Here is a 25,846-nt window from a genome sequence, read left to right as displayed (position 1 = left end):
TCTTCATTAATTTGGAGGTAGTCCATGAGGAAATGTTTTCCACACAAAAGCTGTTAAATACATAGAACTGACAATAATGGATAACTGCAAGATTCTTGAGAAGGCAGGAAGGATTAGAAGTAAAAGGAGATTTGATTTACCTGAGATCAAAACAGTTTTTCTAGATAGTTTGTCGGAAATAGATGCTCGGTGCCGCAAAGAAAAAACTAGCCCTGAGACAAAGGATCTTTCAGCAACGCAATTTTTACTTCCTGGACTGCAGGAAGGGCACCCTCACCAGCCGTAGTGCCACGAGAGTACGATGAACAAAGGAAAAACAGACAAATGTATCCCTTGCGCGTTTGGGGCCGTCCTTACTTCTGTGTCTGATCTCCATTGGCTGGAGCCAGACCTCACAATCTAAACTAAAACCCGATTGGCTAACAACTTAAAACTTTTCTGTTTTTTCTTTTTTTTTTTTGACACGGAGTTTCACTCCCAGGCTGGAGTGCAATGGCGCGATCTTGGCTCACCGCAACCTCCGCCCCCTGGGTTCAGGCAATTCTCCCGCCTCAACCTCCTGAGTAGCTGGGATTACAGGCACACGCCACCGTGCCCAGCTAATTTTTTGTATTTTTAGTAGAGACGGGGTTTCACCATGTTGACCAGGATGGACTCGATCTCTTGACCTCGTCATCCACCCACCTTGGCCTCCCAATGACACCTTAAAACTTTTCTAAACAGGTAAAAGCAATGAAGAGCTGGGACATGCCTCTGAGCACATCCTGTACAGATATCTTGGTTAAAGTACAAGGACACAGGATGTACTACATGCCTGTAAGCATGGCATGTCTAACAGCTATATAGGAGAGGGCTTCACAAAGTTATCAGCATACTTATTCTTTAACAAGAAAGGAAACTTAAAAAGGAGCTTTTCTTCTTCCCAAATGGTTGTTTGAAAAGTGTGGTGCTCACCTTGCAACATTGATATTACTTGGTAACAGAAGCGCACAATTTTAGGCCCCATTGAGATACAGAATCAGTAGTTTTGTAGGTGGGGCCAGAAATCTGTGTGTGTGTGTGTGTGTGTGTGTTTTGAGATGGGGTTTCACTCTTGTTGCCCAGGCAGGAGTGCAATGGCGTGATCTCAGGTCACCACAACCTCTGCCTTCGGGTTCAAGCAATTCTCCTGCCTCAACCTCCTGAGTAGCTGGGATTTCAGGTATGTGCCACCATGCCCAGCTAATTTTTTTGTATTTTTTTGTAGAGATGGGGTTTCTCCATGTTGGTCAGGCTGGTGTGGAACTCCCGACCTCAGGTCATCCGTCCCCCTTGGCCTCCCAAAGTGTTGGGATTACACTCATGAGCTCTGTTTTAATTGTTAACACTGATCGGTTGTGCCTGAATTCCAACGGGAGGAGGGTATAATGAGGCCTGTCCCATCCCACTTTCCCCTCATGGCCTGAACTAGTTTTCAGGTTAACTTTGGCATGCCTTTGGCATAGAAGAGGGATGCATTCAGTTGGTACTTTTAGTTTTGGTTTACACAATCAACTTGGGATGGAGTGTCTGATCTGTTTCCTCCATCCCCAAGAAGGAAGGAAGTTCAGAGCTTTCTCTTTTCTAAAGGGTTAGGAACACGGGCCCCTGCTTCTGAGCCACTGGTTATCCAGACTATGCCATCACGTCCACCTGAACTCCCAAAGACGCCAGAAAGAAAAAAATGGAAGGAAACAGAAGGGCTGAGGGGACGAGGAGGGAAGAAATGAGGAGGTCCCAGGGCTCCACAGCCCCCAGCGCTACCCAGGAAGGTCAGCTCTAATGGCCCAACACTCCAGCCTCCGCTCCCACTTAGGATTGAAGAATGGTCCCTCACGAGCTCCCATTTCGGGCTCTAGCCAATAGGAACGGAGTCTCTCAGCCAATCAGCGCTTTGCGTTTTCCCTGCGTTCTGCGTGCTGCCATGGAGATAGAAGGAGCAAATCCAAACATGGAGGGGTGGTGGCTCAAGACCTAACAGTGGATGGACTGTTAATCCATCACTTCCTGCCCCGATCTCGGGCCTGTGGGCTCGTCCAAAGGCCCGCGCGATGCCCTTTGGGTGGAGGAAGCTGCCCTCGTGGTCGCTCACTTCCGGCCCCGCCCACAGGAACGGAAACCGCTCAGCCACTCAGCTTCCTGAGCTGCTTCCGGCGTCCTGCCTGCTGCCCTGGAAACGGTGTGGACAAATCCAAACCTGGAGGGGTGCCGCCTCCGTCAGTCTGGTAGGCGCCTCCGCGCGTCCCGCTTTGCTTCATTGAGCTCCCCCCCATCGTTGGGCCTGTGGACCTGTCCTAAGGCGGAGGCCGCGACACGCGTAGCCGCGGGAGCAGTCCAGGGGGCTGAGGCTTCGCGGTACTTGGCTGCCAGGTGCGTGGCGGTGGCGGTTTTAGTCGGCACGGGTTGGGTTTGTGTCTCTGTCTAGGCGGGGGCAGAAGAGCGAGCAGGCCTGAGGGGTGCTCTCTCTTGCGCGTGGACCCCGTGCCCCTGCGCTCCCCCACGTTGGCTTCTGCCTGCGGGCCCCACTTTACGCTCATGTTAAAGGAAAAACCGCCCGTTTTTATCCGGGCTTCGGTTAAGGGCACACGGCTCGCTCCTTCTAGGACCTGGCTCCTGCGGGCCCCACTTTACGCTCATGTTAAAGGAAAAACCGCCCGTTTTTATCCGGGCTTCGGTTAAGGGCACACGGCTCGCTCCTTCTAGGACCTGGCTGCAGCGCGGAGCGAGGGTGCTCGTGTTTTTCGGCTCTGGAGATGCGCCGGACGGATGTGGCGTCTTCACCGCCCAGCAGCGCTTCCCGGGCTCCCTGCCGGCCTCGCGGGCGGAGGACCATGGACGTGGCGAGGCCGCTGAGTCGCCCGCCGCCAGCTGCCTGGGGGGCGGGGGGCGAGCGATTCCGTGGCGACCCTGAGTCGGTGAAGTGCGGCGAGGAGGAGCACCTGTGGGGTCTTAGCGAACGCGCGCCGTCGGTTGGAGCCCAGGGGAAGGAAGGCTGATGTGGCCGGCGGCTCGCAGACTGGAGCGCTTCCCTGCCACCCCAGGGCGGGTAGTAACTGGGAAGGCCGGGCCCTACCACTCAGCGTTTGAGTCTGTTAGTCTGGCGCGGGGCCGCGAACTTGCATGTCTGTGAAGCCCCGGGTGATGCCCTTGCTCCTGCTGCGGGGGTCATGGTTGTGCTGAAGGTGGCGCCTGTGCGCTCTCATCACCTGGTCGCTCTCCGAATTCCTTGAATGTGGGACCTGCCTCATTGGCACGCGTGTGTGATTTGCTCTGCCTTCTGGCTTCTCAGATGCGTCTTAGGTGAACTTGTGAATTGAGAGAGACTAAACTGGTTTCTGGGAGGTCACCCTCGAGTGAGAAAACCAGGAAGAAACGTAGGGAAGTGATGACTACGAAAGTCAGGGAGTGGTTACTTTGGGGGATCAGGAGGGGTGGTGATAGCGATACGCTCACCGAGGGCTTCTTGTGTGGCTGGCAAAATGCCACTTCCTGACCCTGGGTGGTGGTTAGGAGTGTGTCCTTCTTTATTCATTAAACTATATATTTATTTGTGGCGTTTTCTGTATTTGTGTTTTATTTTACAATTAAGAAGTTACGGATTTAAAAATGAATATTAGGAGGTCTGTAATGGGGAACGACTTTGGACTGAGAAACAATCTTAAACTCATGGAATTTCTACTATTAATGTTATTGAAAGATAATGCCAGGTGTGGTGGCTCACATCTGTAATCCCAGAACTTTGCATGGCTGAGGTGGGCGGATCACTAGAGGCCAGGAGTTCGAGATTAGCCTGGACAACATAGTGAAACCCCGCATCTCCTAAAAATGCAGAAAGTTAGCCTAGCATGGTGGCGTGCCAGAGGCAGAGGCAGAGGGTGAGGCAAGAGAATCGTTTAAACCCCGGAGGTGGAGTTTGCAGTGAGCCTAGATCTTGCCCCTGCACTCCAGCCTGTCTAAAAAAAAAAAAAGTAGAAAATCATTTGATCCAATTCTTATTTTACTCTAAGGAAATTGAGTCCCAGAGGAGAGAAATGCTTGAAAGTAACACCACCCCATCTAAGCAGATTTATAACTAATATGTTTTGTTAATTTCAGAATGAAATCGTTCAGATGTTACTCAATGGTCAGATGTAACTAAAATAAAGGTTAAGGAAATGAATTTGTCCTAAATCAAATTCAGTATTTCAAGATTGGCTGGGCGGTGGCTTGAGCCTGTAATCCCAGAAATTTGAGAGGCCAAGGTAGCAGGATCACTTGAGCCTAGGGGTTCAAGACCTAGCCTCCCTTAAAAAAATATATATATGTAAGATTTTACTTATTTTTTCCCCTGTAGCCTAAAACTTTATTTTCAAGAAATCAGTTATACAGACCATATGGTAACTTATCAACTTATTCTGATATATTCTAATGTAGACAATTGGTGAATAAGGTTTCTGATGATCTTTTCTCTGGTTTAACATCTTCCCATTTAAACATACTGTCAGTTTAATCTTATTTTGGTTACAATACATAGCACATAGCTGGGACTACAGGCATGCACCACCACACCAGGCTATTTTTTAATTTGTGTAGAGTCAGGATCTTACCATGTTGCCCAGGCTGGTCTTGAACTCTTGGTCTCAAACAATCCTGCCTCTGCCTCCAAGAGTGTTGGGATTACAGACACTAGGCATTGCGCTAGGCCAGGATTGGTTCTTTTTAAAGCATAGGTTTTAGAATGAAGAGGAATGTTAAAAGGTCTTAGGGAAACTGTCATTAAAAGAAATAGATACTGGCTGGGTGCGGTGGCTCATGCCTGTAATCCCAGCACTTTGGGAGGCCAAGGTGGGCAGATCACCTGAGGAGTTTTAAGACCAGCGTGACCAACATGGAGAAACACCATCTCTACTAAAAATACAGAATTAGCCGGGTGAGGAGGCTCATGCCTGTAATCCTAGCTACTGGGGAGGCTGAGACAGGAGAATTGCTTGAACCCAGAAGGTGGAGGTTGCGGTGAACTGAGATCGCACCATTGCACTCTAGCTTGGGCAACAAGAGCAAAACTCTGTCTCAAAAAACAAAGAAAACTAAGCTGTGCCTTTTTGTTTTAATTAATCAGTCATCATCATTATTATTTTTTATTTTTCTGAGGCAACAGTTTTGCTCCTGTTGCCCAGGCTAGAGTGCAATGGTAGGATCTCAGTTCACGGCAACCTCCGCCTCCCGGGTTTAAGCCATTTTCTTGCCTCAGCCTCTGGAGTAGCTGGGATTATGGGCGCCCATCACCATGCCTGGCTAATTTCTGTATTTTAATAGAGATAGGGTTTCGCCAGATTGGCCAGGCTGGTATTGAACTCCTGACTTCAAGTACCTACCCGCCTGGCCTCCCAAAGTGCTGGGATTATAGGCATGAGCTACCTCACCCTGCTCATAAATAGAAGTGTCAATGGAACTCAGCCATACCTATCCATTTGCTTACTGTCTCTGGTTGCTTTTCTAGTTCAAGAGCAAAGCTGAGTAGCTGTGACAGAAACCGTAAAGTCTGTAAAACCTAAAATGTTTACCCCTGTAATATTTTGTAGAAAAAATTTTTCTCTCCCTTGATAGAGCAATCTTGGAAATATTTTCATCTGTAAAATGAGTTTTCTTAATTTTTTTTTTTTTTTCCGAGACGGAATTTCACTCTTGTTGCCCAGGCTGGAGTGCAGTGGCGCAATCTCGGCTCACTGCAACCTCTGCTTTCCAGGTTCAAGCGACTCTCCTGCCTCAGCCTCCCGAGTAGCTGGGACTACAGGCACGCACCACCACACCCAGCTAATTTTCTGTATTTTTAGTAGAGATGGGGTTTCACCATGTTGGGCAGCCTGGTCCCAAACTTGTTACCTCAGGTGATCCACTGTCTTGGCCTCCCAAAGTGCTGGGATCACAGGCATGAGCCACCACGTCCAGCCAATATATTAACCATTTTTTAATTTTAATTTTTTGAAGTCTTTAAAAATGTTTAATTATAAAATACAAATAAAATTGACCATCTTACCCCTTTTTAAGGGTACAAGTTTAGTAGAGGTTAAGAACAGTTACATTGCTGTGCAGCAATCTCTAAAACTTTATTTTTGCAAAAGCAAAATATATTACGTTTTGCTTATTCATATATCAGTGGACACAAGTTGCTTCCATGTTTTAACTATTGTGAATAATGCTGCTGTGACTATATGGGGTACAAATGTCTCTTTGAGACCCTGCTTTTAATTCTTTTTGGAATATACCCATATTGAGATATGGTTTACCAATAGTTGTATGTATTTGAGGTGTACAGGGTTTTTTTTGTGTGTGTTTTTTTGAGACAGGCTCTTTGTTGCCTGGGTTAGCGTGCAGTGGTGAGATCTTGGCTCACTACAACCTCTGCCTTCTGGGTTCAAACTATCCTCCTGCCTCAGTCCCCCAAGTAGCTGGGACTACATGCAGAGGCCGCCACTGCTGGCTAATTTAAAAATTTTTAAAAATATTTTGTAGAGATGGTGTTTGTTTCTCAGGCTGGTCTCAAACTCCTGGCCTCAAGTGAACTTCACTCTTTGGCCTCCCAAATCGGTAGAATTACAGGCGTGAGCCACTGAGTCCAGCCCAATGTGCTTTTTGAATTTTTTTTTTTTTTTTTTTCCCTGAGAGAGGGTCTCACTCTGCTGCTCAGGCTGGAGTCCGGTGGCGCAGTTGTAGCTCACTGTAGCCTCAGTCTCCTGGGCTCAAGCAATACTTCTGCTTCGGCCTCCCAAAGGGGTGAGATTACAGGTGTGAGCCAGTAATCACAGAGTGCCCAGCCAGTGTGTTGTTTTGATATACAGATATGTTGTGAGGTTTTGCAAAGTTTAATATAGTCTAACATACCTTTCCAAAGAGATGCCAGGTTACGAAAGATTGATTTTTTTTTTTTTTTGAGTGGTGCTCTGTCTCCTAGGCTGGAGTGCAGTGGCATAATCTCAGCTCACTGCAACATCCACCTCCCAGGTTTAAGTGATTCTCCTACCTCAGCCTCCTGAGTAGCTGGGATTACAAGCCTGTGCCACTACACCTGGCTAATTTTTGTATTTTTAGTAGAGATGGGGTTTTGTCATATTGGTTAGGCTGGTCTCAAACTCCTGACCTCAGGTGATCAGTTTGCCTTGGCCTCCCAAAGTGCTGGGATTACAGGTGTGAGCCGCCACACTTAGCCTGAAAGATTGATTGATTAAATTTTCATATTATGACTCTAATTCTACCTTAACTGAAATTCTAAATAAGATCTAGTTTGATAAAAGATTACATCAAGTCCTTATTTACTTATGAAAATTAAAGGGTTATGTTGGCCAAGAAAACGAACTCTTAACTTCTTATACCTTAGGTGAAGGATGAAGTGCTTGGTTAAAAAAAAAAAAAAAAAACCCAAAACAACCAACATCTTGATTTAGAGCAGGCATTGGCAAACTTTTTAAATAAAGGGACAAATAGCAAATATTTTTGTGCAGACCGTAGAGTCTCTGTCGTAACTACTCAACTCTGTCATAGGCAATATATAGCCGTCTGAAAGGAACCATAAGCAATATACGAATGAATGGGTGTGGCTATGTTCCCAATTAAACTTTATTTATAACAGCAGGCAGCATGCAATTTGGCCTAGGAGCCAGCCAGTAGTATTAATGATATTTGGATGGACTCCTACAGTCTCTAGGGAGTACATGGAAATATTCCATATTTTTTTATACTGTGTTTTCACTTTTTTCTCTTTTGCTTCTCATAATTTATAAGGTTTAGGTGGGGCATGTTTCTCTTTTGCTTCTCATAATTTATAAGGTTTAGGTGGGGCATATGTTTCTCTTTTGCTTCTCATAATTTATAAGGTTTAGGTGGGGCATGCCCGTCAAGACCGGTAGAGGGTCTTGAGTGCAAGTTGTGCAGGTTCTTGGCCTTTTGAACAAAGAACTGGACAAAATGCCCAGCAAAGCAAAGAAAGAATGAAGCAACAACAGAACAAAAGCAGGGACTTGTTGAAAACGAAAGTACAAGTAGTGGCCTGCGGTGGGTCTGATGGATTTCAGAATTCCATTGTCTGCACCCAGTCAGATGCTAAGGTGAAGTTACAAAGTTGCAGCCAAGACTCCGCCCCAATCAGTCTGATTGGTTGCAGGCGGCGATAAAGTGGGGCGTTTGCAGACGGAATGGCCGCTGGCCTTTTTTGTTACCCAGGCATGGAAAGTTAGGGTTTTCCTTTCTACTTAGCTGCAGGAAGTCCCTGTGACACAGCCTTAGGTTCCCTGCCTCACGCATATTGTCCCATCGTGCAGACGTTGATTCCCATTGTGCCAGGTTTCCGCTGTCGCCGAGGCAGTAAGAAAGCCGTGGAGACGCTCTGGGTAAAGTCTCATTCGCCCGCTGAGGCTGAGGCCGCGACTGGTGTTGGAACTAGCTGTCACTTTCACTTCCTTTCGGCGAAGGTCTTGCCGGCAGAGGGCAGGGGCCGCAGTCCCTCTTGGCAGCCGCTTTCCCCACGGGCAGGACGCTTCTCAGCTCCTCTCTTGCTCTTGGTGCGGATGTGCCCCCGCCCTTTCTGGGTCAACCTGAGCAACTCTGCGGCGCGGGCCCCTGGGGAGCAAAGCCGGACCCCTCCGGGGTCACGTCCCGCACGGACTCGGCGTGCTTGTTCAGCTGCCCACGTCGGCGGTGGCTGGGCCGGCTTGCTCCCGCTTCTGGTCACGCTGTGGCCCTCATCGAGGCCCACGGCCACAGGGTCGCCCGCAGCCATGGCCGCCCTGCAATGGCGGCCGCCACAGCTGAGGGCCGCCGCATGGAATGCCGGGATGTCCACCACCGCAGGGAATGCCGGGATGTCCACCACCGCACGGAATGCCGGGATGTCCACCACCGCAGGGAATGCCGGGATGTCCACTACCCTGGGGCCACGGGCCACCGCCCGCTGTGTTTTAAAGATCTTATTGATGGAGCTTGAATACTGCTTTGCGAATACTTGTTTACGTATTTATTTTTGAGACAGAGTCTCGCTCCGTCGCTCTGGTTGGAGTGCAGTGGTGCGATCTCGGCTCGCCACAGCCTCCGCCTCCCGGGTAGCTGGGACTACAGCGCGCGCCACCACGCCCGGCCAATTTTTGTATTTTAAATAGAGACGGGTTTTCACCTTGTTGGCCAGGCTGGTCTCAAACTCCTGACCTCAGGTGATTCCCCCGCCTCCGCCTCCCAAAGTTCTGGGATTACAGGCGTGAGTCACTGCACCTGGCTGGGAATTTTTAATTTATTTGACCCTTAGCTTTGTTCATCCTGCAAAATATATCAACATTAGTATTTAACATTTGTAAGTCACTTTTCCGAATTTATCGAATTGCTAGATTTTTTTTTTGAGACGGAGTTTGGCTCTTGTTACCCAGACTGGAGTGCAATGGCACGATCTCGGCTCACCGCAACCTCCGCCTCCTGGGTTCAAGCAGTTCTCCTGCCTCAGCCTCCCCAGTAGCTGGGACTACAGGCGTATGCCACCGTGCCCAGCTAATTTTTTTTTTTTTTTTTTTTAGTAGAGATCGGGGTTTCACCTTGTTGACCAGGATGGTCTCGATCTCTTGACCTCATGAACCACCCGCCTCGGCCTCCCAAAGAAATTTTTTTTTTCAGTAGAAAGTACTCTTGGCTAATTATCCTAGGCTGATTATGCAACTAGCTTGTACTTATCAATGTCATTTTTGTTTACTTTTTAGGAGCCAGGGATGCCATTATTCTATCGTATGTGAGAAGTCGGCCCAGGGATGGAAAACTTCATTCTGTATGAGGAGATTGGAAGAGGAAGCAAGACTGTTGTGTATAAAGGGCGACGGAAGGGCACAGTCCATTTTGTAGCCATTCTTTGTACTGATAAGTGTAAAAGGCCTGAAATAACCAACTGGGTAAGTCACTGTGTTTCCACTGGTATGGGGAAAGAGAGCTGCAATAGGTAGAAGGGGGTAGCATTTTCACAGGAGCCATTGAACTGTTTATATTAAATGCCACATTTTCTATCTGGAATGGGCGACCTCTCTGTTCAGTGCCACCAGTCCTGAGTAATGAGTAATAAGCATATCCAAGTCATGACTAACTTAGGTTTATTTTATTTTGTTTTATTTTTTTGTGGGGGTATAAACCAGGGATACTATACTCTTTTTTTTTTTCTTTCTTGAAACAGGGCCTTGCTCTGTTGCCCGGACTGGAATGCAGTGGTGCAGTCATGACTCACTGCAGCGTCGACCTCAAGACTCAAACGATCCTCCCACCTCAGCCTCCAGAGTAGCTGGGACCACAGGCATATACCACCATGCCTGGCTAATTCTTTGTATTTTTCATAGAGTCAGGGTTTGGCTGTGTTGCCCAGGCTGGTCTTGAACTCCTGTGCTCAAGCAGTCTGTCCGCTTCGGCCTCCCAAAGTGTTGGGATTACGGGCAGGAGCCACTGTGCCCAGCCTGGAAACTATATTCTATAATAGATAGTTTACTTTTTGAATTTGGTGTGTTTAGGAAGCAAGCAGTTCCCCGCTTGTTTCCCAAACAAGCACCACCCCCAGGCCTACAATTTACTGTCAAGGAAGGACAGTGGGTGAGAGTGCCTGGGGTTTGAAATAGCTGTATCACTTTATAGCCTAGGCTTCCTGGAACATACCTAGCTTAAAACAAAATATTGTGGTAAAATACAACATAACATGAAGTTTGCCCCTCAGTGATTTTTAATTGTACCTATGGTTTGCCACCTCAGTGATTTTTGATTGTACAGTTTAGGGATAGTAAGCACATCCATGTTGCTGTTCAAGTGTCACCACCACCAATCTCTATAACTCTTTTCCAATGAAACTTTATTTACAAAAGCAGGCGGCATGTGCAGTTTGGCCTACGAGCCAACCAGCAGTGTTAATGAAATTTGGATTGACTCCTACAATCCTTAGGATTACATGGAAATATCGTTCCATATTTGTTTATACTGTATTTTCACTTGTTTTCTCTTTTGCTTCTCATAAGAGAACCTCTATACCCATTGAGCTGTAATTCCTCATTTCTCCTTCAGCTTTTGGCAACTATCATTCTACTTTTTGTCTCTGTGGTTTTGACTATTCTATGTAAATGGTATCATGCAGTATTTTTCTTTTTTCATGTCTGGCTTATTTCAATTAGTATAATGTCCTCAATGTTCATCCATGTTGCAGCTTGGATCAGAATTTCCTCCTTTTTAAGGCTGAATCATACTTCATTGTACATACGTATATTGCATTTAGCTTATCTATTCATGTATCAGTGGACACAAGTTGCTTCTGTGTTTTAACTACTGTGAACAATGCTGCTATGAATATATAGGTACAGATATCTCTTTGAGATTCTGCTTTCTTTTGTGTATATACCCAGAGGTGGAATTGCTGGTCCTATGGTAATTCTACTTTTGAGTTTTTAAAGACTTACTGTGCTGTTTTCCTCAGCAGCTCTACCATCTTCACGCTGCAACCCATCAGGGCACAAGGGTTCAGCTTCCCTGCATCCTTGTCAGTACTCGTTTCTTTTTTTCAACAGTAACCATCCTAACGGGTGTGAGGTGGCATCTCATTACTGTTTGGATTTGCGTTTCCCTAGTGCCTGGTGGTGCCGAGCCACACTTTTTCATGTGCTTGTTGACGATTTGTATTCCTCCTTTGGAGAGACGTTGGTTCTTCTTGCCCATTTCCTTAAGTCCTTTGCCCACCCTCTAATCCAGTTGCTTTCTTGCTAAGTTTTATGACTTATCTATGTATTCTAGATACTAATCTGCTATCAGATAGATGATTTGCAAATACATTTTCATGTTCCTTAGGTGGCCTTTTCACTTTGTTGTTAGTGCCTTTTGATGTAGTAAAGTTAAAAATTTGTGCAGAGCCACATTTGTGTGTCTTTTTTTTTTGTTATCTATGTCTTTGTTGTCATATCCAAATATCCGAAAATCGTTGCCAAACCCAGTGTCATGAAGCTTTTGTCCTATTTGTTGTTCTGAGAGTTATATATTTTTACCTCTTATATTTAGGTATTTGATTCATTTTGAGTTAAATTTTGTATGTGGTGTTCAGTAAGTGTCTCAGTTTGTTTGGGCTGCTAAAGCAAAATACCTTAGGCTGGATAGCTTATAAATAACAAATTGGCCACAGTTCTTGGGGCTGGCAAGTCCAAGATCAAGGTGCCAGCAGTTTTGGTGTCTCGTAAGGGCTTGCTGTCCTTTTCAAAGCTGGTGCCTTCTATGTGTCCCCACATGGTGGAAGAGGAAAACAGGCTCCCTAAGCCTCTCTTCTCAGGGCACTAATTTTATTTATGAGGGTAGAGTCCACATGATCCAATCATCTCTTAAAGGTTCCACCTCCTAATACCACCACAATGGGCATTAGGTTTCAATGTGAATTTTAGAGGGACACATTCGTACCATAAGCAGTAAAGGTCTAGCTTCTCCCTTTTTATGTGGATATCCAGTTTTCCCAGCACCATTTGTTGAAAAGACTGTCCTTTCCCCATTGAATAGTTTTGGAATCCTTGTTGAATGTCATTTGACCATATGTGTGAGGGTTTATTTCTGGGCTCCTTATTCTATATGGTTGGTGTATATGTTTGTCTTTATAGCAGTGCTATACTGTTTTTGTTACTGTAGCTTTGTAGTAAGTTTTAGAATCAGGAGGTATGTGTTCTCCAGCCTTTTTTTCTTTTTCTTTTAAGATTGCTTTGGCCATTTTGCATACCTTGAGATTCCATGTGAAGTTTTGGATAGATTTGTTTCTAGTCCTGCAAAAAAAGTGGTTGGGAGTTTGATAAGAATTTTATTGAATGCATAGATTGCTTTGGGGAGACTGATTTTGGGTGGTATTTGAATGTTGTTAATATCTGAATATTGTCTTCCAATTCATAGAAACATGATACTTTCCCACTTATTTATATCTTTTAAAAATTTCTTTCAGAAGTTTTTTGTAGTTTTCATTGTATAAGTCTTTCCACCTGTTTAGTTAATTCCTGTGTGTTTTATTGTTTTTGCTGCTATTATTAATGGAGTTGTTTTCTTAGTTTCCTTTTTCCATTGTATATTTGTTAATGTCTAGAAATTCTCACTGGGCATGGTGGCTCACACCTGTAATCCTAGCACTTTGAGAGGCTGAGGGAGGCGGAGGCAGATTGCTTGAACTCAGGAGTTCGAGAGCAGCTGGGCAACATGGTGAAACTGTGTCTTTGCAAAAAATACAAAAACTAGCCTGGGGTGGGCCAGGCACGGTGGCTTATGGCTGTAATCCTAGCACTTTGGAAGGCCAAGGTGGGCGGATCACTTGAGGCCAAGAGTTCAAGACTAGTCTGGCCAACATGGTAAAACCCCATCTCTGCTAAAAATATAAAAGCAATCAGCTGGGCATGGTGGCACATGCCTGTAGTCCCAGCTACTTGGGAGGCCGAGGCAGGAGAATCACTTGAACTCGGGAGGTAGAGCTTACAGTGAGTCAAGATTGCGCCACTGCACTCCAGCCTGGGCAACAACATGAGACTTTGTCTCAAAAAAAAAAGCCAGAGTTGGTGGCAGGCACCTGTGGTCCCAGCTACTTGGGAAGCTGAGGTGGAAGGATTTCTTGAGCCTGGGTATAGGTGGTGGGGGTTACAGTGAGCAGTGATTGTGCCATTGCACTTCAACGTGACTGTCAGAATGAGACCCTGTCTCAAAAATAAGCAAACAGAGTAGCTGCAGAGTACGTAGAGGGTTGGTTGAGTTTAACGAGAATTGCAGTGGTTGTGGGAGTGAGCTGGAACATGTGTGGATGTGGTCACAGGCTGGGATGTGTGGAAGACATTTTGGTGGTGATGCGGTTTTTAGTAAAAGTCTCGCAAGGGGGGCCACAAATCTAATTTTGAACTTTTTAGTACCCACATTGAAAAATGAAAAACAAATGGGTGAAATTAACTTTGGTAATATATTTCTGAAGCCAGTATATACAGTGTTTAATAATTTCAACATGGTATTGGTAAAAACTATTTATTTATTTATGTTTTTGAGATGGAGTCTTGCTCTGCTGTACAGGCTTGAGTGCAGTGGTGCAGTCTTGGCTAACTGCAACCTCCACCTCCCAGGTTCAAGCCATTGTCCTGTCTCAGCCCCCTGAGTTCCTGGGATTACAGGCATGTACCACTACACCTGGCTGATTTTTGTATTTTGTTGTCGAGACCATGTTGGCCAGGCTGGTCTCAAACTCCTGACCTCCAGTGATCTGCCCACCTTGGCCTCCCAAAATGTTGGTTTTACAGGCATGAGCCACTGTACCCAGCCAGTAAAAACTATTATTGAGATATTGTTTATTGTTGGTTTTTGGTATGAAGTCTTCAGAACACTGTGTGTATTTCACATCTGTAGCACGTCCCAGCTTAGACAAGCTACTTTTCGAGTTCTGAGTAGCCTTGCGTGGCACGTTGCTCCCACATTGAATACTGTAGGTCTGTGGAGTAACCATGAACAGGTGGTTGAGGTGAAGGCGGAGGTGAGACTTTGAGAGGCAGTTGGCCCAGCATTTGGAAGAGCAGGCACGGGGCGTAAGTGGAACGATGAGGAGTGCTGGAAGGAAGTGTTGGGGCCCAGATTCTGTTGGTGATTCTGCTGGCATTGCCGTACCCCCTTTATTTTTCACTGGGACCTCCCCTTCTTGTGCCTGATGCGGTGGGAGTCCTTAAACATGCTCACCAGCTGGTCTTTCTTATTCTTTGGTGGCCTTATTAGTTTTGCAGTTTCTTTCTCTTTTTTTTTTGAGACAGGGTCACACTCTCACTCAGGCTGCAGTGCAGTGGTGTGATCTCGGCTCACTGCGCCTTGACTTTCCGAGCTCAAGGGGTCCTCCTGCCTCAGCCTCCATAGTAGCTGGGACCACAGGCATGTGCCATGCCTGGCTAATTTTTTTATTTTAGATTTGTCGTTTCTTACACGGTGCTCCTTAAATTTTCTCTCGATCACTGTGCTTTTTGTTTTTTAACCCCTCTATCGTCGAAGTTATGTGGATCTGTTTTCCTCTAGTTGTGTTACAGTATGAGCCCACCTAGTTGTTCAGAGCGTTTCATTTTTAAAATGGGGAGCCCAGACCGGGTGCAGTGGCTTGTGCCTGCAATCCCAGCATTTTGGGAGGACGAGGCGGGTGGATCACAAGATCAGGAGTTTGAGACCAGCCTGGCCAACATGGTGAAACCCATCTCTACTGAAAATACAAAAATTAGCCAGGTGTGGTGGTGCACGACTATAGTCTCAGCTACTTGGGAGGCTGAGGCAGGAGAATTGCTTGAACCCAGAAGGTGGAGGTTGCAGTGAGCCGAGATTGTGCCACTGCACTTCAGCCTGGGGGACAGAGTGAGACTTGCATCGCAAAAAAAAAAAAAAAAGTGTGGGGAGCTCTGTACATATGGGCCCAGGCTCGTTTGTTTGTGTTAAGTGGTAGTAGAGTTTGGATGGGACTTTAAAAAAAAAAAAGTGTGTGTTTTTATTCAGCTGGGCCTAGTGACTCATTCCTGTGATCCCAGCACTTGGGAGGCTGAGGTGGGAGGATCGCTCGAGCCCAGGAGTTCAAGACTAATTTAGGCAAGAAAGTGAGACCTCATCTATACAAAAAATCAAAAAATTCACTCAGTGTGGTGGTGCAAGCCTGTGGTCTCCGCTACTCTGCAGGGTGTTCACCAGAAACTTGGACAACGGAAAAATGAATAGAAGAAAAAAAGGACAGTTGTCCTATCACCTAAAGTTAATTATTGCTCTGCCGGGCGCGGTGGCTCACACCTGTGATCCCAGCTCTTTGGAGGATCACAAGGTTAGGAGTTCAAGACCAGCCTGGCCAAGATGGCGAAACCTTGTCTCTACTAAAAATACCAAAATTAGTTGGTCATGGTGGTGTGTGCCTGTAATCCCAGCTACTCAGGAGGCTGAGGCAGAGAATTGCTTGAACCTGGGGGCAGAGGTTGCGGTGAGCCCAGATCACACCACTGCACTCCAGCCTGGGTGACAGAGCAAGAGTCTGTCTCAAAAAAAATAAAATAATAATCATTGCTCATGTCTTGGTTTGTTTCCTTCTAGTTTTTGAGGGTTTTTAAAAATGTGTTAGCCATGGTATAATTTTGTTTCTTACCCTTTTCACTTAACATGATAATACTCATTCCTCTATGTGTTAAGTAAACATTTTAATGTTGATGATACTTATTAGATAATACAAGTTAACTATTGTGTTATTGAGTATTTAGGTTATGTTTACTTAGCAAAAAGTTTTTCCTTTAAAATTATTTCTTCTTCCTTGGCTTAAAAAGTAGTGTGTTTTAGTATAGACGATAGAAAATGAGAGAAAAGAATTAGAAACACCAGCAGTTTAACCAATAAAAGTAGCTATGTTGGTGAATATCTTCTGGTCATTTTCCTATAAATAATTCTTATGCAAATTTGTGTTTACACAGACAGACAAAAGAGTATTACACAAGTTTTTAAAAAAATTATTTATTTATTTAGAGATGGAGTCTTGCTCTGTCGCCCAAGCTAGGGTGCAGTGTCGTGATCTTGGCATGCTACAACCTCTGCCTCCTGGGTTCAAGCAGTTCTCCTGCCTCAGTCTCCCGAGTAGCTGGGATTACAGATGTGTGCCACCATGTCTGGCCAATTTTTGTATTTTCAGTAGAGATGGGGTTTCACCATCTTGGTCAGCCTGATCTTGAACTCCCGACCTCAAGTGATCTGCCTGCCTCAGTCTCCCAAAGTGCTGGAATTATAGGTGTGAGCCACTGTGCATGTCCAAGAAAGTTTCTTTTTAAGTTCGTGTTTTTCTGTGTAATAATTACCCTTCATAATCATCATTTCTAATAACTGTACAGAATTTCACCAAATAAATGTCACCATTTTCTTATCCACTTACTAATTGCATATTTAGGTTTTTCTCAGTAGAGGTAAGAGCTTTAGGAATTTCTTTTTAGAGTGAATGCTCTGTGTTTTTATAGGTCCGTCTCACCCATGAAATTAAACACAAGAATATTGTTACTTTTCATGAATGGTATGAAACCAGCAATCACCTCTGGCTAGTAGTGGAACTCTGCACAGGTAAGAAAGCGTATGTAAGAAGTGCTATGAATACGGTATTGGAAAAAAATGCTGTAAGTTTCGTTACTTTCCTTTTATCTTGTAAATATAAGTTGTGTTGATGTTATTTACTATGTTAACTTGAAAATCTATTGTTCTGTGGATTTCAGGGAAGGGTAAAGAGCAAAGGCGTCTGGGAAGAAGAATTATGTAAATTCAGTTTTGGGTTGACTTGACTTTGGTATTACATTACATACATAAAAAATTAGAAATGTTTTAAAGTGATGATGAATTTATCAAAAACATTTTCCCCATAAAAACAAACATTTTAAGTTGAGTAGCTATTAATTAACTAGTAAATTTTTAAAGTATCTTTAGTTTTTATGAGACGCATTCTGTACCTCATAAAATTTTAAGCAATGTGGAAAGGTACAAAGATGAACCCACACTTACAGCTGTTGCTCCATACAGCCTTGTGGGACTGAACAGGGAGAAAGGTGACTAGATACGTATCATCTGGGCTTTTGGTTTCAAAGTTTTAGGAGGTAAACAGGCCAAAAATGTAATCAGTACTAAGAGCTACCATTAACTCCTAGTAAGTACTACTATTGTGTACTCTGTATATGTTAGTAACAATAGAGGATAATTAAATACGATATACTTATTGCTAGCTTTGTGAATCCAACATATTGATACTTGGAATTTATAAAACTTCTTCTTAAAGAAGTAATTTGGATTAATAACTTATTTGATTTTATTTTTGAATCAGTAGGACAGCATTGTGGTTGAATTACTTCCACAGATGTACGCATTGGCAAGGTCATCAAGGGATCGTCCTGTAATTAGTTTTTGCTTAAGCTGTTATTTCTGACCTCTGACCAGGTGCAAAACCCGAACCGTAAAACATGCCTGCATCTGTGACGGCCCCTCGCCCACCAAAACAAAATGAAGAAAACCCCAAATGCCTCTTCCCTTCATTATGGTAGTTCTTATTCAGCTTTCCAATGCCAGCAGAGACTTTTTCTGAATTTAGCTGTTGTGTTAATTTTTAACTTTTGTGGCTCTTTAGTAGGTACGTAAATGAATATTTATGGGGTACATGAGATACGTTGGTACAGGCGTGCCGTGTGTAAGAAGCACAGCAGGGTAGACGGGGTGTCCATTTCCTCAAGCATTTGTCCTTTGTGTTACAATGCAATTACATTCTTTTAGTTATTTAAAAATGTACAGTTAAATTAGTACTGACTTCAGCCACCCTGTTGTATCATCAAATACTAGTTCTTATTTATTCCATTTATTCCAAATGCCATCCCCACTCCCCTGCCACCTCCGGGAGCCATTCTTCTGTTCTCTATCTCCATGATTTCAAATAATTTTCAGCTCCCACAAATGAGTGAGAAGATTCGATGTTTGTCTTTCTGTACCTGGCTTATTTCACTTAACATAATGACCTCCAGTTTTAACCAAGTTGTTGCAAATGACAAAATCTCTTTTTTATGGCTGACTACTACTCCATTGTGGATATGTACCATATTTTCTTTATCGATTCATCCATTCATGGATTGGCTGTTGTAATCTTGACCCTTTAAGAAACAGTTTGTGGTGGGCGTGGTGGTTCACACCTGTAATCCCAACACTTTGGGAGGCCGAGGTGGGCGGATCACCTGAGGTTGGGAGTTTCAGACCAGTCTGACCAACATGGAGAAATCCTGTTTCTACTATAAAAATACAAAATTGGCCTGGCGCGGTGGCTCTTGCCTGTAATCCCAGCACTTTGAGAGGCCGAGGCAGGAGGATCACAAGGTCAGGAGATCAAGACCATCCTGGCTAATGTGGTGAAACCCCATCTCTACTAAAAATACAAAAAAAAAAAAAAAAAAAAACCGGACGTGGTGGCAGACGTCTGTAATCCCAGCTACTCGGGAGCTGAGGCAAGAGAATCAGTTGAACCCGGGAGATTGTGGTTGCAGTGAGCCAACATTGTGCCACTGTACTCCAGCCTGGCAACAGAGGAAGACTTCGTCTCAAAAAAAACAAAAAACACAAAACACAATTACCCAGATACAGTGGCACATGCCTGTAATCCCAGCTACTCGGGAGGCTGAGACAGGAGAATCGCTTGAACCCGAGAGGTGGAGGTTGCTTTGAGCTGCAATTGCACCATTGCACTCCGGACTGGCCAACGAGAGAGAAACTCCGTCTCAAAAAAAAAAAAAAGTTTGTTTCTGGCACTTTACTGGTAGAGAAGTAACTGGGAAGAGAAGTAACTGGTGGAGAAGGATATAGCAGTGGGATTCTCAGTGCACCTGACGTCGGCCTTATATTTCATCAATGGTGCATGCTAAGGGGTGTGATTATCTAAAGAGCATAGTCTTTTTTGCTGTGCAGCACTTTGCGGAAGGTGATCTGACTGTACTTTGCGTAATGTGATGTAAGTGCACCGTTTTGGAGTTGTATTTACCGTTAATACTTGCAGCTGTTAGGATTATTATCCTTTCACCTTGCTTGCCTCTCACCATTCGTCCGTAGGGAGCAGGCAGTTTCCTGAATCTGTCTCTGGTGCTTGGGCGTAGACTTCTGTGGAAGTGCTCGGGCCACTGTGTTCACCCACCTACGTGCTCCTCCAGCAGACTGTTGGGGTTGATGATCTTGATCAGTTTTTAATGTTGGCATCTGTCAGCATGGAACCTCTCGGGCACTCGGGGACGGCAGTGGGTTGAAGTGGATGATTTTAATCAACTTCTTGCAGGTGGTTCCTTAAAAACAGTTATTGCTCAAGATGAAAACCTCCCAGAAGATGTTGTGAGAGAATTTGGAATTGACCTGATTACTGGATTACATCATCTTCATAAACTTGGCATTCTCTTTTGTGACATTTCTCCTGAGAAGGTAATTCATGAAAGGTTTTTATTTCCTAACTGCTTCTGTCTCAATTTAGAGTGCTTTCTCAAAGATGTTTTTATTTTTAGATAAAATTTTGGTGTAGAACATCTTGAAATTTTAAGTTAACCTTTTTTTTTTTAAAAATAAAAGGAGGCCAGGCATGGTGGCTCATGCCTGTAATCCCAGCATTTTGGGAGGCCGAGGCAGGTGGATCACTTGAGGTCAGGAGTTTGAGACTAGCCTGGCCAACATGGCTAAACCCTGTCTCTACTAAAAACACAAAAATTAGCCAGGTGTGGTGGCAGATGCCTGAAATTCCAGCTACTCGAGAAGCTGAGGCAGGTGAATTGCTTGAACCTGGGAGGCAGAGGTGGCAGTGAGCCGAGATTGGGCCACCATTGTACCCAGCCTGGGTGACAGAGCAAGACTCCGTCTCAAAAAAAAAAAAAAAAGAAATAAGTAAATAAAAGGAAGTACATGGTACTGTATTTTAGGTGCCGAAGCTGCTTTTTGAATGTGAAGTCTCCCTGTCAGAGTTCTTTGAGTAATGCCTTAATGCTGCTAACCTATATTGTATATGATGAACACAGTAGGTCTGTAAGGTAAGGCCCTCTTAGCTCCAAAGTCATCGGACACGTTTAGAAAACATTATTATTTTAGCTTGATAGTGGCATTCTTGGCTATATATGTATGATTCCTGATATTATGGATCACATATTTTCTTTTTTGGTAAAATTATTCACAACTAACTGTGCTTCCATGTAGTGGAGTTGTGAAACCTGCTTGGTTTCTGAGTTGCAATCAACGCTTGCACTTAGAAGCCGTGTGAACCTGGACAAGTTACCCTGCCTGTCTTTGCCTTAGTTTCTTTGTCACATGGAGATAGAATTTTCAAGGTACTGGTGAGGATTACCTATTATATTTAGGTTAAGTTTCTAGGATACTTTTTGGTAAGTAGTGGGCTCACAGCGATGTCAATACTTGTCTTTGTAAGTACATACTCCGAGGAATTGTACATATTACTGGTTTAAGTTTTTACTTTTCCTTTAATTTATGCCAATGAAATCAAAAGCTGAATATTTCATTTAGAAATCAGAAATTTTATTTTCACTAGAAATTTTATTTTTGTAGGCCATCTGTATGAGAAGATAATTAAAGCTAAAAAAAACTCTATAAAATCCCGTATAATGAATAGTAGTTCTTGTTTGAGATACTCAGATGTGTGCCTCAAGTCTGCAGCTACTCAGCTGTCATTACAGGGCTGAAAGCAGCCGCAGACAGCCTGTAAATACCTGGATGTGGCTGTATTTCAATACTTCATTCATGGATATGGAAATGTGGGTTTCATGTAATTCATTGTCACCTGTCTAGACATTTTTTTTCCTAAACCATTTAGAAATATAAAAACTACTTTTTTTTTTGAGACAGAATCTCTCTGTCGCCCAGAGACAGAGTGCAGTGATGCAAACTCTGCAACCCGGGTTCAAGCAGTTCTCCTGCCTCAGCCTCCCGAGTAGCTGGGACTAGAGGCACGTAGCTGAATTCTGTATTTTTAGTAATGTCGGAGTTTCACCATGTTGGCCAGGCTGATCTCAAACTCCTGACCTCAGGTGATCCTCCTCTCTTGGCCTCCCAAAGTGTTGGGATTTATAGGCGTGAGCCACCATTCCTGGCCAAAAACCACATTTTTTTTTTGTGTGTGGCAGTTTTCAGATAGTTTTTTTTTCTTAAATTCAACACTCTTGGTTCCTAGCTGTACAAAAGCAGGCAGTGGCCAGGGATTGTCCCAGAGGCTGTAGTTTGCTGAAATCTGTGCGGGAGCTGTTGAGTGTTAGGATGTGAGAAGGTCAGGCCGCTTTGTGACCTGAACCTGCGTTCCGGAACGGGGGTTAGCACAGGTTGGGCTGGATTCCAGTTTTAGTGAATGAACTCTGAGTGGCGCACGGCCACAGTCTCTGCTGTATGTGCTGTCAGTGGCTACCGCTGTGCAACAGGATTGAAGTGAAGACAGACTGTATGGCTCATAACGTCTAAAATATTTACTGGCCGGCTCTTTACCAACAGCAAAAGTGTTTGCTGATCCACGCCGGTGGTCCTCTGGACCAGCAGCATCAGCCTGACCTGGGACGTGGTAGAAACAGGCTCCATCCCAGATCTGTTGAATCAGAAACTCGGGGGGTAGTGACTGGTCCTTTGTGCTTTAACAAGTCCTCCAGGGGCCTGTGATGCTCACATGAGTGTAAAAGCCTCTATCGTAGACCAGCAGACATCCTTACTGTGTGTTTGTGACTAGAAGGTAAGATTTAACTTCACATTGCCTTTATTTTATTTATTTTTACTTTTATTTTTTTTGAGACAGGGTCTTGCTCTCATGCAGGCTGGAATGCAGTGGTGCAGCCTTGGCTCACTGCAACCTCTCCCTTCAGGTTCAAGCAATTCTGGTGCCTCAGCCTCCCTAGTAGCTGGGCCTACAGGCACCCATCACCATGCCCAGCTAAATTTTGTATTTTGAGTAGAGATGGGGTTTTACCATGTTGGCCAGTCTGGTCTCAAACTCCTGGCCCTCAGTGATCTACCCACCTCAGCCTCCCAAAGTGCTGGGAATATAGGCGTGAACCACTGCATTTGACCCTACATTGCTTTGAAAAGCCACAAAGCCACCTGACCCATTGCACTGATCTAGAAATACTTTTAATAGAGGAAATGATAAAAGTAACGGAATGTTAGTTCCTGGCATGTTTTCAACAATCCATGGCTTCTAATCACAAATTATACTAGGAGACTCTCACCACCTACCAGCGACTGTTACAGACGCTTTACATGTTTAACTCGATTAATCCATACAGCAGTCTGAAGAGTTAGGTATCATTTCCCCATTTTACAGGTGAAGAGACTGGGGATTAAAAAGGTTAAATAAATTCTTCAAGGTCAGACACCAAGTAAATGGTGGACCCGGGTTTAAAATCCACATCTCCAACTTCAGGCCCGACTGTGCGTCATGTCCTCACGTGAACACACGCAGGCAGGTGCGGTGACCAGTCCTGAGTCTGCGTCATGTCCTCACGTGAACACACGCAGGCAGGTGCGGTGACCAGTCCTGAGTCTGCGTCATGTCCTCACGTGAACACACGCAGGCAGGTGCGGTGACCAGTCCTGAGTCTGCGTCATGTCCTCACGTGAACACACGCAGGCAGGTGCGGTGACCAGTCCTGAGTCTGCGTCATGTCCTCACGTGAACACACGCAGGCAGGTGCGGTGACCAGTCCTGAGTCTGCGTCATGTCCTCACGTGAACACACGCAGGCAGGTGCGGTGACCAGTCCTGAGTCTGCGTCATGTCCTCACGTGAACACACGCAGGCAGGTGCGGTGACCAGTCCTGAGTCTGCGTCATGTCCTCACGTGAACACACGCAGGCAGGTGCGGTGACCAGTCCTGAGTCTGCGTCATGTCCTCACGTGAACACACGCAGGCAGGTGCGGTGACCAGTCCTGAGTCTGCGTCATGTCCTCACGTGAACACACGCAGGCAGGTGCGGTGACCAGTCCTGAGTCTGCGTCATGTCCTCACGTGAACACACGCAGGCAGGTGCGGTGACCAGTCCTGAGTCTGCGTCATGTCCTCACGTGAACACACGCAGGCAGGTGCGGTGACCAGTCCTGAGTCTGCGTCATGTCCTCACGTGAACACACGCAGGCAGGTGCGGTGACCAGTCCTGAGTCTGCGTCATGTCCTCACGTGAACACACGCAGGCAGGTGCGGTGACCAGTCCTGAGTCTGCGTCATGTCCTCACGTGAACACACGCAGGCAGGTGCGGTGACCAGTCCTGAGTCTGCGTCATGTCCTCACGTGAACACACGCAGGCAGGTGCGGTGACCAGTCCTGAGTCTGCGTCATGTCCTCACGTGAACACACGCAGGCAGGTGCGGTGACCAGTCCTGAGTCTGCGTCATGTCCTCACGTGAACACACGCAGGCAGGTGCGGTGACCAGTCCTGAGTCTGCGTCATGTCCTCACGTGAACACACGCAGGCAGGTGCGGTGACCAGTCCTGAGTCTGCGTCATGTCCTCACGTGAACACACGCAGGCAGGTGCGGTGACCAGTCCTGAGTCTGCGTCATGTCCTCACGTGAACACACGCAGGCAGGTGCGGTGACCAGTCCTGAGTCTGCGTCATGTCCTCACGTGAACACACGCAGGCAGGTGCGGTGACCAGTCCTGAGTCTGCGTCATGTCCTCACGTGAACACACGCAGGCAGGTGCGGTGACCAGTCCTGAGTCTGCGTCATGTCCTCACGTGAACACACGCAGGCAGGTGCGGTGACCAGTCCTGAGTCTGCGTCATGTCCTCACGTGAACACACGCAGGCAGGTGCGGTGACCAGTCCTGAGTCTGCGTCATGTCCTCACGTGAACACACGCAGGCAGGTGCGGTGACCAGTCCTGAGTCTGCGTCATGTCCTCACGTGAACACACGCAGGCAGGTGCGGTGACCAGTCCTGAGTCTGCGTCATGTCCTCACGTGAACACACGCAGGCAGGTGCGGTGACCAGTCCTGAGTCTGCGTCATGTCCTCACGTGAACACACGCAGGCAGGTGCGGTGACCAGTCCTGAGTCTGCGTCATATCCTCACGTGAACACACGCAGGCAGGTGCGGTGACCAGTCCTGAGTCTGCGTCATGTCCTCACGTGAACACACGCAGGCAGGTGCGGTGACCAGTCCTGAGTCTGCGTCATGTCCTCACGTGAACACACGCAGGCAGGTGCGGTGACCAGTCCTGAGTCTGCGTCATGTCCTCACTTGAACACACGCAGGCAGGTGCGGTGACTTCAGTCCTGAGTCTGCGTCATGTCCTCACGTGAACACACGCAGGCAGGTGCGGTGACCAGTCCTGAGTCTGCGTCATGTCCTCACGTGAACACACGCAGGCAGGTGCGGTGACCAGTCCTGAGTCTGCGTCATGTCCTCACGTGAACACACGCAGGCAGGTGCGGTGACCAGTCCTGAGTCTGCGTCATGTCCTCACGTGAACACACGCAGGCAGGTGCGGTGACTTCAGTCCTGAGTCTGCGTCATGTCCTCACGTGAACACACGCAGGCAGGTGCGGTGACTTCAGTCCTGAGTCTGCGTCATGTCCTCACGTGAACACACGCAGGCAGGTGCGGTGACCAGTCCTGAGTCTGCGTCATGTCCTCACGTGAACACACGCAGGCAGGTGCGGTGACCAGTCCTGAGTCTGCGTCATGTCCTCACGTGAACACACGCAGGCAGGTGCGGTGACCAGTCCTGAGTCTGCGTCATGTCCTCACGTGAACACATGCAGGCAGGTGCGGTGACTTCAGTCCTGAGTCTGCGTCATGTCCTCACGTGAACATACGCAGGCAGGTGCGGTGACTTCAGTCCCGACTGTGCGTCATGTCCTCACGTGAACACACGCAGGCAGGTGCGGTGACCAGTCCTGAGTCTGCGTCATGTCCTCACGTGAACACACGCAGGCAGGTGCGGTGACCAGTCCTGAGTCTGCGTCATGTCCTCACGTGAACACACGCAGGCAGGTGCGGTGACCAGTCCTGAGTCTGCGTCATGTCCTCACGTGAACACACGCAGGCAGGTGCGGTGACCAGTCCTGAGTCTGCGTCATGTCCTCACGTGAACACACGCAGGCAGGTGCGGTGACCAGTCCTGAGTCTGCGTCATGTCCTCACGTGAACACACGCAGGCAGGTGCGGTGACCAGTCCTGAGTCTGCGTCATGTCCTCACGTGAACACACGCAGGCAGGTGCGGTGACCAGTCCTGAGTCTGCGTCATGTCCTCACGTGAACACACGCAGGCAGGTGCGGTGACCAGTCCTGAGTCTGCGTCATGTCCTCACGTGAACACACGCAGGCAGGTGC

The 25,846-nt window shown here is 46.3% G+C and overlaps 1 protein-coding gene across 23 annotated transcripts in view; it reads left to right on the top strand.

The window, feature by feature from the left end:
- The first annotated feature begins 2,211 nt into the window (after nt 1-2,211).
- Nucleotides 2,212-25,846, top strand: part of ULK4 (unc-51 like kinase 4) — a 677,547-nt gene continuing 653,912 nt past the window's right edge. For 17 of the 23 annotated variants that reach the window (XR_013528778.1, XR_013528777.1, XR_008477287.2 and 14 more), the window contains exons 1-4: nt 2,238-2,388; nt 9,732-9,917; nt 16,989-17,088; nt 19,817-19,956. Coding sequence is in view for 15 of the 23 variants with exons in the window: in XM_035278727.3 (XP_035134618.3) it covers nt 9,780-9,917; nt 16,989-17,088; nt 19,817-19,956 (378 nt within the window). In the remaining 8 variants the exon portion in view is untranslated. Of the gene's footprint in view, nt 9,335-9,731; nt 9,918-16,988; nt 17,089-19,816; nt 19,957-25,846 lie in introns of all 23 variants that reach the window. The other 6 variants (XM_078354734.1, XM_078354735.1, XM_054246822.2 and 3 more) reach the window with 3 other exon arrangements.

Source organism: Callithrix jacchus, chromosome 17 (assembly GCF_049354715.1).
Source record: "Callithrix jacchus isolate 240 chromosome 17, calJac240_pri, whole genome shotgun sequence".
Taxonomy (NCBI): Eukaryota; Metazoa; Chordata; class Mammalia; order Primates; family Cebidae; genus Callithrix; species Callithrix jacchus.
The sequence above is the reverse complement of the archived record's forward strand: the minus strand, read 5'-3'. Positions and strand labels throughout refer to the sequence as shown.